This window comes from Equus przewalskii, chromosome 5, assembly GCF_037783145.1.
Source record: "Equus przewalskii isolate Varuska chromosome 5, EquPr2, whole genome shotgun sequence".
NCBI lineage: Eukaryota > Metazoa > Chordata > Mammalia > Perissodactyla > Equidae > Equus > Equus przewalskii.
In genome coordinates this window covers 1164912-1183235 of record NC_091835.1, presented here as the reverse complement: position 1 = coordinate 1183235, position 18324 = coordinate 1164912, and the positions used below count along the sequence as shown (strand labels likewise).

Genomic DNA, 18324 nt, shown 5'->3' with positions numbered 1-18324 from the left:
TGATTAATAAATTTATTTATAGCTTTAAATCCATTCAATGTATTCTTTGCCCAAAATTAAGAGATTATATCAAGTGAGCAAAATCCTGGGTTTTCCCATGAACATAGGTTTCTTAATATGTCTGGAATTTAAATCCAACAGATTAAAATAAAATACTGTATGAGGCCTCAGTAGAAAAACTGAGATTGAATGAGCATCCTTTGATGTTTTAAAATCTGTTCTTTTCACAAATAAGTTTATTTGGAAGCACTATATTTTAAAACCTCTCCATCATCTTTGTTTAAAGCAAATCATGTTTGCACAGAGTATTTTTCCAAATGTCACATATGTTGTCCCAAGCAACAAATGTATAACTTTCAATATATAACTTTCTTTGACTTCTAGAAACTATTCCTTAGAATCTTATTAAAATAAACTGCTTAACTGAATCCTCTCTACTGATAACCACTGCATAGATTTTTTTCTTGCTGAGAAATGTAAGCCTTTTCTAGAAAAAGGGAAAATTAGAAGCCATTTCTAGGATGATGTGAAAAAACTCTAGAATTAAATTCCCAGTGACATATCACATTAGATCTACGTTAATTTGAGGATTACTACCTACCTGGAAATCAAACACCTTTATCACTGAGGGTTTTTTGAAAGAAGACATAAAAATGAACATTAATACCCATGATAACAAAAATTTCCATCTACTTCATCTAATGACTATATACTCAAGAAAAATTGAATAGCTTACTCTTCAAGCTGCCTAGAGCAAAGGATGGTTGATCAGATTAGTCAGTCCACTGGCTAAAGAGGAGGTGGTGGGATAGGGCATGAGGCAGTATGTGCAATATCAACATGGCCATTACACCATCATCATTATATTTACACAGGCAGATAGCACCTACCTCCGATTTCAACCTCAGATAGGCAAACAGCGCTGGCCGAATCTAGAGTCAGCCCCCAACTATGCTGAGAAAAAACCTCAACAATCAGATGAAATGATAAACTTGTAAAGTGTTTAGGACAATGCCAAGCAGATAATAAATGCTTCATAAATGCAAACGCCAGAGGACGAGGAAAAGGGGAGGAGCAGACACATTTGAGGAGACAGAGGAAGAGGAGCGTAAAGTGGAATAAAACTGGCAAGACACCTCCATGTGGCCCCAGCACCTCAGCTCTTCTGGGTCTCTTCCCTCTCCTCTGAAGCATCCCTGAATCCATGCCTTGGTGGCGAGGGTCACCACACTTTGTACTCCCTGCACATCACAGTTGGTCTGCTGGACAGAATGCGCGCCCAGGTGTTTCTCTGCTGTGGGGTGGCACAGCTGCTGCCCTACGCTGCTCAGGGCAGACATCATGAACTTAACTCCAAGAGCAGATGCGGAGGCCTTGTGCCCCCATGAAGGCATCCCCATGAATGAGCAGTGAAACGCTGCTGGAGGGTCAGGGAGTGATTATCTAGCTTCTGCAATTAGAGCTCAGGCTTTTGTTTTTTCTTTTTTTTAACTAGTGTGAATCTGAGACGTAGACATATAGTGTGAGTCACTAGTGAGGTCAGAAGACATAACCTGCTTTCCGCAAATCAGATCAATGGGTTTCACTCAAGTGTCCCACCATCACGATTCCTACTCTGCATTCAAAATAACAGATACCCACATACTTCGAGTGTACGTGAATGTCCACAGACTGGAGTGGGGAAAACAACAAATGGTATCATAAACATATATCACAATAAAGTAGCGTGAAAATTATAACTTCTGATTATATGTTGTATATGTTATATGTAAGAAAATATATTTTTTTCTTTCCCTAAATTACTTTTATAGTTAATACATTTTAAGGCTAAAGTTGTTCACTGTTAATTTTTTTCTACCAGAAAGTATAAATTATCATTGGAAAGTAGAGTACTGACCCTTCTTCTTACAGCTAAGTTTTAACAACTTTTAGGTGACACTTCCCCTAGAAAATATCAATCAAATACAAGTACAAAATGTTCTCGTCTGGTTTTGTCACGCCTCATGAGCAAGTTAAATAAAAAGTCAATAGAAACTAACACATGTAGGAGAGGACAATCAGAGGGAGTGTTCCAGCTAAGGTGACACCTGCATTAATACATCTGCCTGAAGTTTGTGGCTGCAGGGAAATGGCCAACCTTACGGAGCTCAATTTAGCACTTGAATGCCCATGTGGAACTCACCAGGGTTGCCCTAGATTGTTTTCCCAAGCAATACGCACATCTATGATTTGTCAGCACTCACCAATGGATGCAGTGTATCACATTGAACATAGGGATACTTGGATGAAAATTAGGCCCTACAAAGGTGTACCTTTTAAAAAAAAAGTGTACCTTTTTATACTGCATTGACTGTAGCAGTAATTGGCAATGAAGGGGCAAGAGAACGTTAATATTCTCAGAATTAAAATAGTAAAAAAAATCATATGAAGCCGATATAAGATTGGATAAAGGCAATTTCTGGATAAATTTGCACATTAATCCATAATAAATTAAGTATATGTCAATAATTAATAGAGAAATAGATACAAATCTTAGCTTCCCATACTTGTATGGTATAAACTGTATCACAATGGTCATATCCCCTACTTTTGAACATCTAAAGTGTATGAAAACAGATTCCTTTTAAACAGTAATCTACAATGTTGCTAACATAAATAGTAGCATTCTTGGGGAAAAAAAACAGAGAGCAAAATAGCCCATTCAAGGAAAATTGCTCAAATTGAATGAAATGCGGAAGAACAAATAGTTACAAATGGCGGAAACATTACATTTGGTGATTTAACATGGCACAGGCCAAGCAGAGGCTGGCTGTCTCCTTTAAGCTAATCACTTGGAGGCAGGATTGCAAACTTAATTCAACTTAGTTTTAGCCAGTGAAAGAGCAAAACTATACAATGTAGGCAGGTATAATAAAATCCTCGAGCTAGATATGTCAGTCAGAAATAGCTAAAGTACCCAAAAATCAAAATAAGGAAGTAAAAAAAAGTGCTATAGGCAGAAGATAAGCAGATGCTCAAAGCTAGTAATTAGCAGTCATATTTTTTTCTTGCCTGTTCACTTTTTTTTTTAAGTATCATGATTGTCTTTCAACCTAAAATTGCTAATCCAACTTGACAGCATAAATAAAAATGTTTGGGGTGCAATATCCTGAAATAGCTCCAGTGCACAAACAAACTTTATCATAGGTGACTTCCCTCTTTACTGACAGGAAAAGGGGTTCAACTGAAAGATCCTTGTACCTGTGTTTGTCTATTAATTACTAATATCATTGAAACCTCCACCATATGTGCTGATTCAACATTGACAGGACGATCATTCCTTTATCGACTACTATTACCATACTGCAAGTGTCTATTGTATGTAATCTTAATGCCTCCAGATGTTATATAATCCACCTTTCCACACACTAAACATACATAAATAAATATATGTATATGTGTGTATACACATACATATATGTGGATATACATGTTTGTGTGTATAATATGTAGTTAGAAAATGTGATGATTATTATCTTACACTTGAAAGGCATTCAACATTGTTTGATTGAATCAAAATTCAAGTCTCTGTATTAACAGAGTTCTAAATCCATTATCTTATTATTTTAGGAAATCAGCTATATCAGGAGAACCTAGTTGATGAAGACATTCGATATATTTATCTATTCAATTTATACCTCCAGGCCAGATTTATTTGCATGACTAAAGTTGAATCTATGTACTAGTGGGGAAAGGGTTACACGTGAGATTTTTGTAGTTTTCAACAGATCAAAATGAGCATATTTTTCTTCTAGTGAGTATTTATGCAAATGCTATATGGGAGGAGCACCATGTATGAAAGAGTTGGTGTTGGTAATGAGTGAGTGTGGGAAAAATAGGCACACTAAAGTCTAGATAGCTCAGTAGTGAAGGCCAATGGATAGAACTTATGCAAATGTTGCAACTCTAGTAAAAGTTCTGACAGATTTAACTTTTCTTAAACTCCTTACAAAGTGATCTGGTAACATGAATAGATCAAACATCTAAATCCCAATGCATACGCATAATAGGCGTTGGAAGCCTACATGAAACCCTACACTGGAGTCCTACAATTCTCATCACATTGAGGAAAGAGAAACTTTTCAAAACCTAAAGAAATCCACTGTAAAATACATTATCACTCTAGATCTATTAATGCCACTACACTATCTTATAAATTTGGGACACTGCCTAGGCCAGTCAGCTTTCCAGCATGCCCTTGGGCAGCAATAAAGAATTTAAGAGGAAAAGGAGAAAGTCCGTGAACTCAGATAAAGAGGAGAAACTTTTGCTGAAGCCGCGTGAATAATGGTTATCACCTCGTGGTAAGCTTGGACACAGCTCTGGAAGCCTCACCAGGCTGCCATTGCTATGCTCACGAGTTGGGGACAGCAGACTGAATTCGGACTGCAGCAAGCACTCAGAGGTGGGATGTCAAGCTGATTATTCTAACACCATCTAACTCATCTCATCACCCTAAAGAAGGCTGCGATTCCATACATCATCCTCAGCATGATACACGTTTATCTCCACTCTTCAAAGATAGGGATTTCTTACTACAATTTCCACTTTCTCATAGATGTGGAAAATCCATCAGTTATTTCCATAATGCCAACCTTGTTACAATCATTATTTTGTTTTCCCCTCTCCAGTCTGCAGACATTCGCCTATATATTAAACATGTGGGTAGATTCAATTTAAGAGTCGAATTCTGGATTTCATTTCAGATGACTGTATGTAAATATAAGGCATAGACTGGCCATCAATTTGAGTGATATTCTCATCCTCTACTAGAAATATGTTTACTGGATTTTAGAAGAATTTTAGCATGATTAACAACTGTAGAGTGGGAAATTTTGTTCATTAGCATAATGGAGTGCTATTGATCTTTTGATAAGAATAGCATTTTACTAGCTATCACTGCTTCCTTTAAAACAATAGGTCTCATATAAAAACAAGTGACAATGCATCATAAAGAAAATTAAGAAATGTACATTGCAAAATATATAAGCAAACGCAAATGGTGACTCTGAAAATGAGTATTTAAATACATATATCCAAAAATCACAAAATACTCTTCATTATAATAAGTAGCATTTTCATTTTTAGGGGGAAAGAGGGAAAACCTTCTTGGGCACTCATCATGTGCCAGCTGTCCTTTACACTTAGGTTATTTAAGCTTCACAAGAAAAACTATAGAGCAGACATTAGCAGGAAGAATGTAAGGCTAGAGAGGTGAGGGAGGTGATGCACCCATGACTCACAGTGGGTAAGACCACACGCCATCTGTCTGATGGGCTCCACAGCCTGTGCTCCTTCCAATGCACAAGGAAGGAACCAGGCGAAACTTAACCCATGTCTAGCACTCTACACTTCATCTTCTTTAAGTTTCTCCTTTTCTTGCAACTGAGATCCCCATTGCCTATTTTCCCAGGGAACTATAAGAAAAGTGCAAAGGGACCTGAGGACATTAGCACCAGAGATCTGTTGAGGCAAGAGACTTGAGGGTCCTCTCATATCACACCAAACAAATAGCTTCCTCCTGGGCCCATACCAGAAGCCAGCCTTCCCAACACTGGAGCAGTTGAGATCTTGAAACAAAGTGAACCACAAACAAATACAAGTGAAAAAGACAACTGATCTTCTTAACCCTTCTCTAAACTGGCAAAATATAATTCACCCGCATAATGCCAACCGTTAATAGACAGCCACTGTTAGTGTTGGAGCAATATATGCCTTGATGACTAAGCCTCTCTGGATATTTAGAGACTGAGAAAAAGTAGAAGACGTCACAAACCAAGCTAATGGTGAAGATAATCAAAACGGGACAAGAAAACTCAAGTCCTGCACACTGACATTCTATCAGCGGCCATATCCTTTCTACTTCAGACCCCTAGGTGCCATAGAATGATTGAGACAGGTACCTTCAGTGGTCATCTATTCTTATTTTATTTATATAACACCTCTAAATCATTATTGAATTGCTATGCATACATTTACAATACTCCCCCCAAAATGAGTTAAACCGTAAAGTAGCACTCAGATAATAATGAGTTCAGGGTTTAGGCTTCCTAACACCAAGGATCATCTGTTGAGTTCTTGAAACAGCAGATAATTGTAAGTTTAACTTTTTAGAAACTTTAAAGTTATTAAAAGTTTTACATAAGAAGTGTTTAATGTAGATCCTTATGAACAATAGAAAATATCTCTATTTACAAATATATTTATACTAGAAAATGGAGATGGAAACTGTCAAGTTATCAGCAAATGTACGCAACAGGATTTGGAAGTCAGAAAGATATTATAAGCAATCTGTAACGGTGACTCATTCTAATCCTCCAGGCATCTTTATCACTATCAATACACACATTTCTGCTTAGCTAGAATCTCAACCTGCCTTCTTGTTATGACAAAAACTATTCAATTAAAACATTGAATTTATCCAAAAATCAGAATGTATAACAAGTGGAAATTTAAATCACAATAACATCTGCTGTATTTCACCCCAGGTCTCTCGACTGCTACAATTGGGATACTGTAAGTTTCTAGCACCCTCATGTGGTCTAATTGGAGCAGTTTCATAGGCACTTGAAATCAGTTGTGTGAAACTGAAAACAGTGGAACAGACTATAATTCAACATGGTAGTTCTGCTGAATTCATAAACCAAGAAAGGAAACCTCAAGTCAGTAAATTTCTAAGATGAATGTGTACACTCGACTCTTAACTTCTTTGCTATCTACTGTTCATTTTATGTGATCAAGAGAAAGGATGGCTTACAAGCAACTAGGGCTAGTTTCATTTTTGGCATATTGGAATCCCCAGTTTTTAAAACCAAGCATTTGCTGTGGGCAAATTGTTGAATAGATGAAAAAGAACCTCATCTTCTCAACAAAAAGCAAGTGTTTTTAGTTCCCAGTTTGTGTGTATCTTGTTTAGGTAAACACAGCAACCCAACTGTATGTTGCAGTTGCTAAACAGTTGAGAAATCAGGGCTTTGAGATCTTCCCCAGCTGTCCTCAACAGCATTTTTAGTGATTAATTTTCACAAATCATTTGAGAACAATTTATACAAACAAAATTTTCCCTCTCTAAACACAAGCCCAGCCTTGTAGGGGAGACATCTTTCCAAGAGTAGTGTATTTCCTTAAAAAGGAGAAGCTAAAGAAGATTATACAGTATTCCTTAAACTGGTAAAAAATGTTCCTCTCATCAAATATACATGCTTAAAACCTATCCACGATTTCATAAACCTGAGGTGCCCCAACAAACGGTCTTCCTACAAAAAATAAAAAAGTAGATTTTAAAGCACTGACACTATCAGAACATTCTGAACATGAAATGAAATTTTAAAATAATTGGCCATGAAGGAGATAAGAAATGTAAATTAGTGAGAGGTAAAGAGTTTACTAACAGAAACTTGAATGTGGCTGATTTGTGTGCTGGACTGGAAGTCCCAATGTTAAAAATATCAGCAGAATACAAGAAGAATATATTTGCTCATCGATATACAGCACTGTAGGTTGATATCAATGTGGGTTGATATTAAAAGAAAAAAACAGACTTCAGAATTCAAACAATGTATAGAAAACAGGAATATTACTCAATTATTGATTAATAAATTTAAATCTTGGTAATGTTTGGTAATTAAATGGCACATGAACTCATAAATGTACACTGATTCTCATAAATTCAAAATACCTAATAAAAATCTCACTACGTTTGATGGCAAAGGCGGGGATAGGGGATAGTTCAAAATAGTAGCAGAAATCTTTCAAAAGTTAAACATCTAAAAACTGCCATTTCTTCTGGCTACGGCTACTGCTTTCAACCTTGGCACTATTTACCTCACTGAAGAATAATTTTGGCCAAATGCTTAAGGGTAAGTGGAAGACTATTCAAAAAATGCACAGAAGATATCTGGAGTGGACCAAAGCAACACTGGCTTACCTGTTGAGCCCTTTCAGTGTCTTTTCCATGTTTAAAATGTCACGCATCTTATACAAAAACCACTTGTCAATGGATGTGAGCTTCATAATCTCATCAAGAGACATGTTGTCTTCCAAGGCCTGCCAAAAGGAGAAGAGAGACTTTCTCGGGCAAACATTTTGTAAATGTCTTATTTGGTTGAAAACATACAGCAGCCACTCCTCTCCATGTGCCCCAGAGAGCCTGAGGCCATAGACTGAGATATAAATCATGAAACTGGCATCATATCATTGACGTTCCTCTCAATCAACCTACAGATACTGGCAACCATATCCACCATGGGATACAGAGCAGGTGCCTCAGTTACTCAGAGTGGTGTGTGCTCAGAAAAATCTCCCTAACAGGCTGAGCCACCCTCTCTTTATGTGACTGTATTACCAATTACATCCTCAATTTGGTACATCTCTCTGGAGTTAAGCAGAATCTCTTAAAACAAGAGTTAAGCCAAATTGGTAAGAAAATCTAGAATCATTATAATGATCATTTGGCTTGTATTTTGGATAATTACCCTTGAGCAAATAGAGTATTTTTGTCACTTCATTCCACATTCACAAATTAGTCAGTGAGAATTTATGGATCAAATCTGGCTGGGTGTTATTTCTCCAGACTATTTCCTCACAGACTTCAAACAAAAAATTATTTTGAATCAGTAACTACAACTTTTGCGCTGACAGGCATTTTATGGAATCCTAATATAATCCAAAACAACGCAGCAATAACCAGTTCCGAAAGGCAGCCCAGTCTTTTTCTCAAGCTTACTTTACCAATTTCTCAAAAGTAAAATTACAAGTATGGGTTTAGGCTGAATAGAAAAAGCAACTGAAAGAAGAGAGAAACTCTCAAAACCAAACCTTCATGTTCAAAAGATGTCTACTCTTATTCTTCACTATTTTTAGATCTATATTTACACCCAAAGAAACATAATAATCAGATAACATTCCAAAATAACATATTTTAAAATGGCATACTATAGTTTTACATCCCAATGAGAAATATATGTAACTAGTAACTCTCTTGTTACATTTCAACCCAGGGAGCTTAATTTTCTTAAAACTTTTACTCATTTCTAGTATTAGAGAGACCATAATTATAGGTGCTGAGATATAGCACAACTCATAATTCTGTTGACTAGAATAAGATGACATCCAATGGGAATACTCAAAGGCATGTTCATTTCATAATCTATTTATGTTTCTTTTGTTTCATTCTCCCTGTAATTATAGCCAGGTTCCCACAGACTGAAAATTCTCTGATTTTCCAAGTGATTAAAGGTAGAAGTAGCTGTTGGCCATCAACACTGTGAGGGGGGTAGAACCTTAAGTTAGTGACACTTTTGACAGACCAAAGGAAGTTTTCACACGGTCACAAACAGTAATCACGCTGCTACTGACGGAGGACCTAGAATCGTGTAGTCATTTCACTGCTAGGAAGGACAACTATAGTCACATCCATGGCTGTGCACAGAAAGCAAGATCCTGCCAGTTTTAGGACTTTGTCTTCAAGAACTGCAGCTCTGCCCTGTCACACGGCCGTAATGAAGTTCATATTGACCCCAAACAAGTTTGAAGTTACTCTAATGTTCTCCAAATCAAAAATAATGCCCTATATTCTCCCCAAATCAAAAGAGGTGATGATTCAGTCATCCTGAAATAAGCCTGCTGCAAAAATCAGACCTCAGAGCAAGCTGCCCTTTTCCAAGAATCATGAAAGCAAGCGAAGATTTACACACTCCCTTCAGTCTTTTTCCCCTTCAGCCTTCCTTAGTCCTTACCCTTTGTCAAAATCACCCAGTTCCTGGTTGCTGTGGAAATGAACAGTAATGGTGACCTCTAACAAACAGAAATCAGTTCTTCTCCCGGCACTCTGCCAGACAATAATTTACACCTCAGACCTGCACTTCTTGCTCCTGTGGAGGGGGCTCTGTGCAAGAAAGAAACTCCACACATTTTCCCTGAATTCTCATCCTTTATAAGTCAGTTAAGGAAGAATGAGAGATTTGCTTGAGTTTCACAACCTCACTGGGAACTTGGAAATACTTCACTTTTTCATCTGCCTCAAAATGGCAAACATGATAACTAGACTTACGGAAAAAATCCATTTACTGCCTTTGTCTGGGAAAATGTTGTACATATAGAGACACACATACACAACCACACACACACACAAACATGGTGGATTGCATTTTAAACAGAAGACTGGAATAGGAACAACAGAGAAGATGAAATGGCTCTCTAGAATAACCTCTGATCCTTACTTACTCCACCCGCTACCACTCTCTGTTACTTTGAAAGTCAACATTGAGAAACGTCCATCAAAAGACACTGGTATCTCCCAGAATTTAAATGGAAACTAAATATTCTGCGTTTAGAAACCATAAAGGTGAGCAGAGGACGCATCATACGCAATGAAGGAAACATTTCCTCTCCTTCTTCCCTTTTCTGGAAGACTCTCAATAGACAGACACAGTTGCAGTGAGTTCAAGATCACTGATAGCATTTTTCTGTTGCTACAAAGGCAAATTACGAAGACGAATAAAATTCATATTTTCAAATTACAAAGATGGATAAAATTCATATTTTTAAATTACAAAGACAGATAAAATTCATATTTTCATCAACTCATCCCACATGCACACACGCACAGACAAAATGGTCAGTGGGGTTTTGTGGCTCCAGCATGGTTTGATATTGTTGGAGGATAACGCCTAAGCTTCCTTAAATGTCAAAAAGCCATTCCGGGATTTCTGACCAGGCAGATCCCAGCTGCCCAAGTCACCTTTTATAACATCAGATGAGTCAAAGCTTCAAAACTCTAAGCTTAGTAAACATAAAAGGAGATTAACATGACATTTAATTTGCATAAAAGGGAATTAGTGGGTGGAAGTGAGAAACGTGGGGGTTGTTTGTTCTAAAAGTAAGACCAATAAAATAGTTACATAGAAAAGCCCATAATCATAGAAGTTCTTTATCATATGTTGTTTAAACACAGAAAAAGAATAAAAGATTATTCTAGAGTCTTGGGCAACACATACTAAGTGATACTGTTTTATGCATCTTCCTTTCTAAACTACAATTTTACACATTTTCAAGAAGCAAGTAATGAGAGTGATAGGAAATGACAAGTCAATATTATCAAATCTACTTAAGAGTGTTGATATTATATACGCCAAAAGAGAGGAACACTTTATCTATGCGATCATCCTTTAAAACTGCAATGGGTCCTTAAGTCCAGGCTTAAAGTCAAATAAAAAAGGGTAATTTTTCATTCATTCTAGAATAACCCAATGAAATCTGTAGAAGTCTCCAGTTTAATATTATTGAAGAGCATTAAAATTTTTCCACAAACCCCTAAATTCAAGACCATTTTGTAATTCAGTTTTACTTTAAAGTCCAGCGGACTGTATTGTGAAAAAAAATAGTGGCTCTGGGCCCCTTGCTCCAATTACCTTGGCAATGGCATAGATGCGAGTGCTGGATGGCTCTGCCAGCTCTCTTCTGAGATCTAGGCTGGATGGCCATTCCTTGTTCATTGGGAGACGGGAAGTAAAACCATCTATAGACGGGTGACACATCCGTAAGGCCTTTTGGAAAGTCTCCTCAAAGGTGCGACCAATAGCCATGACCTGCAACACACATTTAAGAACTCATAGTTAAAGAAAGCGCTTATATATTTTTAATTTGTAACAGAACTATAACGGAATATTTTTCAAAACGGATATAGAAACAAAACATATCGGAAGAACACCACTCAAATTTAGCTGTTGTTCTTTTCCATCCTCTCGCCTCTTCTCCATGATTTTGATGAAACGAGTCTTTAACATTAGGTCAGGCTGTTACCACATAGGGAATTTAGCTGTGTTTGCTGAAACTGATGAGGAAATCACCTGGACCTGCCCTGGATCAGAGTATTAAGACAAGGAGTCTGTGGCCAAGAGTATATGGACCCTTCCTTACTAAGATCGTCCCTTTCATGCAGAAGTTCTTTAGAATAGAAAGCAAATGAAGAGAAACCAGACAGCTCTTAACACAAAAACAGAACTATTTCTAAATAGGTATCAGTCAGTATCCAAGCCTGGTTGGCTTTCTTTATAGCTAAGCACTGATATTAATAGAATCTTGAGAATCATAACAAATCGTAACAAATTCTGACAGATTCAAACTTGAATGTAAATGGAGACTAAATTCCCCATGACAAATGCAATGCATCTTCCCACCATCTTTGCAGCTCATTGTACACTAATCAATTAGAAAAACCCTGTGGTTTTTAATTTAGACAAGTTACGAGTCAGAACTAAACTTAAACTGACCTTGAAGCCTGCCTGTTATTTTCAGTAGATGCACACTGTCTTTGAATCTTCTATGGATTGCTATGCATTTTTAGTCTCCAATTTAAAATAATAACAGTCACAACGCTGCCTTCAGTAAACTTCCGTGATTCCTCAAATAGACCTGAATTTCCATCAATGTCAGTTTAGTAATCTTTACCTCAATTGTGCGACAAGATACATATTCAAACATCACTAATGCCAAACAGATAACCTTTTCAAACTACTCCAAATTTAATTAGAAATAAGGGGAAGTTCTCAGGAGGAGAGATAAGCAAAATGTTAGTCCAGCTCAGATGAGCGATTCATGAGGCATAGTTGCATTTGAAGAGTTAGAAAATATGCTCATAGACCTGCTAGCCTAGGTGTGGGAAAGACTGCCAGAAATAAGACATTTTATAGTACTATCAAATTAAGAAAATATTCTCAGAATATTTAATAAAATTTGTATTACATATTTAAAAGTTGGCCCTAAAGTAATTAGTTCTATAAGTAACTCAACATGATTTTTTATTATTTTTAATACACTGTTTTTGTTGTCATTAGTGCCATCAAGTCAATCCAACTCTCAGCAGCCCTGCGTCCAGCAGAGCAGAACACTGCCCCGTCTTTTTGTGTCATCTTCTCACCTTCCGGTGCTCCATCAGACAATGCTATTCATAGGATTTTTGTGGCTAATTTTTTCAAAAATGGGTGGCCACATTCTTCTTCCTAGTCTGTCTAGTCTGGAAGCTCTGCTGAAGCCTGCCCACCATGCGTGACCGTGCTGGTATTTGAAATCCTGGTGGCATAGCTTTCAGCGTCACAGCAACATGCAGCCACCACAGTATGACACCCCACTGACAGGTGGTGTGCTTCCCTGACCTGGAAATGAACCTGGGCCTCTGCAGTGAAAGCACCGAATATTAACCACTAGACCACCGGGGCTGGGTAAGTACACTGTGCATGATGGTATACGGAATACATTCACTAAAAGAGAAGTAAACATACATGTATAATAAATGAATACATAACTGTGTTTGCTCAAAATTTGTGCTTTTTAATACTTTATATTATTAAAATTCACATTCATGAGGTGAGAATTTCACCATTTTTTAGTGGAATAACTATCATGGCTTTCCCTGATTCCATTCTACTACATTCTCATAGCACCTATATGTAAATACAGTATTTTAAATTTTACCACAGCTTAATTCCTATTGCATTTGGTTCTGTTTATATATTCTGAACTTACCAACTGCAGATAATGTGTCACAATTACCTTCATCGTACTCGCCATTTTAGCCTCCTAGTGTCTTGTATGTGGTAAGAACTCAGGAAACGTTTACTAGCCTGAGTTGAACTAAATGTAAGGTGTTAAATACTCACTGTCAACAAAAGTCCCTCAGATAGTAAGCCCTAAATGAAAACATTGCAAAATTATCTCATACTCTTTGGCCTACAAATTTTACTGTCAACATTATGAAAAGGGACACTTCTTTTGAAATGTAAACTGAAGAACAGGTTTTTATTTGAAAGAAGCACTATCAGCAAAACTTTTCGTAGCATTTGAGTCCTAATTCTATTGTGAACCTTGAAGCATGATAGAAAAAATAATATTTAAAACGACTATGAAGGAGGAAAAACTACTACTTGGTGTTGTACAACTAGTAGGAAATTTTAATTTAATAGGTCATGTTGTTCCTTATCTGTCATTACTTTAAAACCTTCCAGTAATATCTTGGAAACTAAGGAAACCAAAATAGTAATAATTCTGACTTTCATGTGTGAATCTGATTGATATTAAAATTGATCATAAAATATCTTTTTGTTTTTCTTTTCCCCTGCATTGGTGATGGTTTTAAGTCATATTTTCTGTGAGTAGTGGCATGCGTTTCTGAAATGGCTAGTCTGAGTTTAGGCTACAATCTGTGTCACGGGACAAATGAAGGTCAATATAGAAAGATATGTCATAAATATCTTTTTCCTCTGTACTCTAACCAGCTTAGATACCTAGACAAAGAGACTCAGAGCAGGTACACTGGCCATATAGAGATAAAGATGAGATAAAGTAAGATACATAGATGGATAGATAGATAGATGACAGATAGATGGACTATAGAGATTGAGATTCATGCATACTGCTGGTATGCAACAATTCTACCTATAAACAATGATGATAATATTGATGGAATACATTTATTGGGAGTGCTATGGATCTACCTTAAAAGACATTGCTAAACGTTTACATATATGAATCCTAAACCTTCTGAGAACTCCACAAGGTAAGTATTATCATCTCCATTTTTCAGGTGGAGAACTGAGGTTCACTGTCTTCCACAAGTGTCTCAAGCTAACAAGTGACAACACAAAGAGTCAAACTCAAGTCAATCTGGTTCCAAGGCTCACGGTCTCTCCACTACGCCAAGCCTCCTGGATGCAAAAAGAAATAAACCCCGTGGTGAGGGAGGCAAGAGAGTGACCCTTAGAAGCAGGGATCCGAATTCTTTTCTTTGTTCCTGCACAGAGGAGCACTGCATCTTTGAAGACGGAATAATGAAAAGCTAACTTTAATTTCAAATTTCAAATAGAACATTATGAAAAACGGAAAGGTGCTAAAAGCCTAGGACATTTGCACTAAATGTTTCATAGCGGCTAAATATTGCACTGTACTCTTCTCCACGTAGAATTTCAGAGCTGGAAGGGCCATGCCAGATTTTCCAGCCCAGCCCTCTCTTGTACAGGTGTGGAAAGTGAGGTTCACAGAGGTTAAAGCCACAATTTGCACGAATGGGCTAAAGTTGAATTCTTAACTTCAGTTCAGTGGTCTTTTTGGTTAACCATGTTGTTTTTTACATCATTTTATTTTCTTGATTTGGTTATAAAACACATTACAATTCATTTATATATATGAATGCGTATTTTTTTCATATATGTATATATATTACATACTCACTTATAAGGCCTCTCCTTTTGAATAGAAGCTCTTAGAATTCATTAAATGGTCACTAACAAATGACTTATGTTAACAGTTAAATAAAGAGCTGCTGAAACGCTAGGGAGGAAATGAAATTCCTATATATCCTCCAATCAAGAACCCAGTATCCAGGCAAACAGGATTTTCAGTGATGTCAGGAATTTGACAAAAGAACTGAGAACAAGGATGAAATACAAGTAGAAACCAAGGACTTACCTCTCCTACACTTTTCATAGAGCTACCAATTCGGCTAGATGTCCCATGAAAACGATCAAGATCCCAGCGAGGAATCTTGGTCACCATGTAATCCAGGCTAGGTTCAAAGCAGGCTGATGTCTTCCCTGATACAACGTTCTTGATTTCTGGAAGTGGGATCCCCAGGGCAATCTTTGCAGCAATGAATGCCAATGGGTAGCTATGAAGGAGGCGACAAATTTATTTTTTTTCTTTCAGCAATAAGTATTAAAAAGAGCCCAAAATATAAATTGGTCTTTCTTTGAAATTTTGGTATTAGTCCACATCTAGGTATAAAACAGACCTTATATGAATAGCCACTTATAAAATGAGGCATGATAAAATATAGAGACACAGATCACAAAAGAATTCACTCTGTGCCTGACATGTGGTGCTACAACTCCCAACCTTCACCTCTTCAATCCAAAATCAATAGCTTCCCTGATAAATAAAGTGCTCACTTGTGTATAACCTCCACTAAGATAAAAATCTGCAAAATACTCTTTTGAAATAATATGTATATATCTGCACCTAGGAAGACAGTGGAGTTAGCTGGTATTATGGGGTATGTAATGGTCAGAAAATGTAGTCTTTGCAAGTTTGGGTCCTTGTTCTGTCTCCAAATTATCTTTGAACTTTAGGCTCCTTACAAAACTAACACTCTAGGAACTTGACTATCCTCTGGAATGTCAGTTTTGGTAATTGTACTTGAGAAAATAATTCATAGAACTATAGAATTACATAGGAGTCATTTAGTATAACTCTCTCATCTAAAGATGAGGAAACTGATAGAGACCATAAGTGATGTGTCCAAAATCACAGTCAGCAGAAGAAACAGAATAAAAACTCGGGTCGTCTACTCTTGCTGAGAGCAACGCACCTTCCACCATTTCATGAAGCACTGTGGAGCTACATTAAAATATCATTAGAGGTAAATATTTTGTTCATTGAAATGCCATATGCTAAACATATTAATTGAAACAAAAGGTATTAATTAATTTTCCCCCAGTTATGCTTGCTAGCAGTTGTTAAATAGATAGCAAATTTATTTTTTTTTACAACATTCACCTGTAGAGAAACCCAACATTGTTTGGTCTTGTGGAGTTTTGCTAAAATAAAATACAGTGTATTGAATTCTTGGGTCAAGTGAACTATATTATTTGTCTACCATTTATTATACACCTGAAGAAGCCAGTTGAAGACTAAAATTAAGGATTAATTTGCACTTTTTAACAACATCTGTAAAGTTCAATTAAGAAGAAGATTTTTCGCAGCCTGCATTGAGCGCCCAGATTTTGATTAGTTTATGATTAGCCAGCAAACAAAGCCAGCTAGCAATACCGTTTGCCACAATCTGGCAGCAAGCTCATTAATAATCATGTCCTTAGGGTCCTAAATAATTTGGAGCCAGCACACAGGAATGGCGACTATGGTTTGTAAATGCAGCACAGTCTTCCACTGGCTGTCAATTCTATCTGCGAAGAATTTTCCAATTCTATCTGCGAAGAATCTGCACACCCGTGGTTGACCATTCTTGTCTTACCCAGTGGCTTTCGAGGCCAGGGCAGAGCTGCGGGACAGTCTGGCATTCACTTCAATGATGCAGTATTCCATTGAGGTAGGATGAAGGGCAAATTGAATGTTGCATTCACCCACAATGCCCAAGTGGCGAACGACATTGATTGAAGAACGTCTCAACATCTGAAACTCTTCATTGGAGAGAGTCTGGGCAGGGGCCACAACAACCGAATCACCTGTACATCCAAGCAGCATTCGTTAGTAGATAGTATATCTAAATAATCAGCTTTAGTGACTTAATCTATTTGCATGATACAAGACACAGAACAGTGTCAGGGTTCGTTGGGAAAAGAATTATCTTAAGGTGATGCATGTAAGACACGTCAGGTATTATCCCCTCTGATTCTTGTTTTGCCTGTAGTACTCTGACGCATTATTTACAGAAAGCCCTCTAACCTTTCCCAAGCTCATCCAGCTATCAAGGCTTCAGTCATCTACCTACTGGATTGACATTAACCTCTTTAATTTCCAGTCTCTTCATCTCACATTCTCTCTCTCTCTCAAGTTCTTCCTTCTATAAAATACCATCTCCTCTTCACCCAGACTGGTTCATCCATCTGTTTTCTGTGTCTCATCTCTTCCCATTTTCTCACTCCTCTCCAATCACAGTCCCTTGAATCTTCAATCACCTGGTCCTTAGTCACCATCCCTTCTGCCTACAAACATGCTCAGATCTCTACTGGCTGAAGTAGCCTCCCTCCCGACATTGCCAGACCATCACGAGAACCAGCTCTCTCATTCTTTACATGACTAAACTTCTTGAAAGTTTACCAGTTCTGCTCCTCACTCATTGCCACACGATTCCCTTCCATATGGCTCACATAACCAACTTTGCATTGAAACTGTCCTCTTGCACATTCAAAAAGCCACATTAAATCCCCATTCTTGACCTTTCATAGCATTTAACACAGCTCAAACCAAAGCTTTGATAAAATTTTTTCTTGGATTGGCCTAGTTGGTATTATACTAACCTGGCTTTCTTCCTAACTGTCACTCTTCCTTCATTTTCCTCAACACTCATCCTTCTTCTTTCTCCTGCCCTGGAAATCCATTTCCCAAGGTTCAGTCCTTGACCCTATTCTCTTTCTTTCTATGCCTATGCCCTTGAACACTCAGTCTTTGCTTCCAGTTTCCATTATTTCCTTTATACCAATGACTTTGTATCAACTTCTACATTTCAATCCCTTTTTACTGAATTCTAGTTCCACATTCTTAACCCTCTTCTTG

The 18324-nt window shown here is 37.3% G+C and overlaps 1 protein-coding gene across 1 annotated transcript in view; it reads right to left on the bottom strand.

Moving 5' to 3' along the window:
• CPS1 (carbamoyl-phosphate synthase 1) overlaps positions 1-18324 on the bottom strand; it is a 117164-nt gene that overhangs the window by 46962 nt on the left and 51878 nt on the right. The window contains exons 18-21 of the mRNA XM_008526069.2: positions 17063-17273; positions 15502-15700; positions 11451-11627; positions 7967-8085 (exon numbers count right to left, since the gene is read on the bottom strand). Of these exons, the coding sequence (XP_008524291.1) occupies positions 7967-8085; positions 11451-11627; positions 15502-15700; positions 17063-17273 (706 nt within the window). The remainder of the gene's footprint in view (positions 1-7966; positions 8086-11450; positions 11628-15501; positions 15701-17062; positions 17274-18324) is intronic.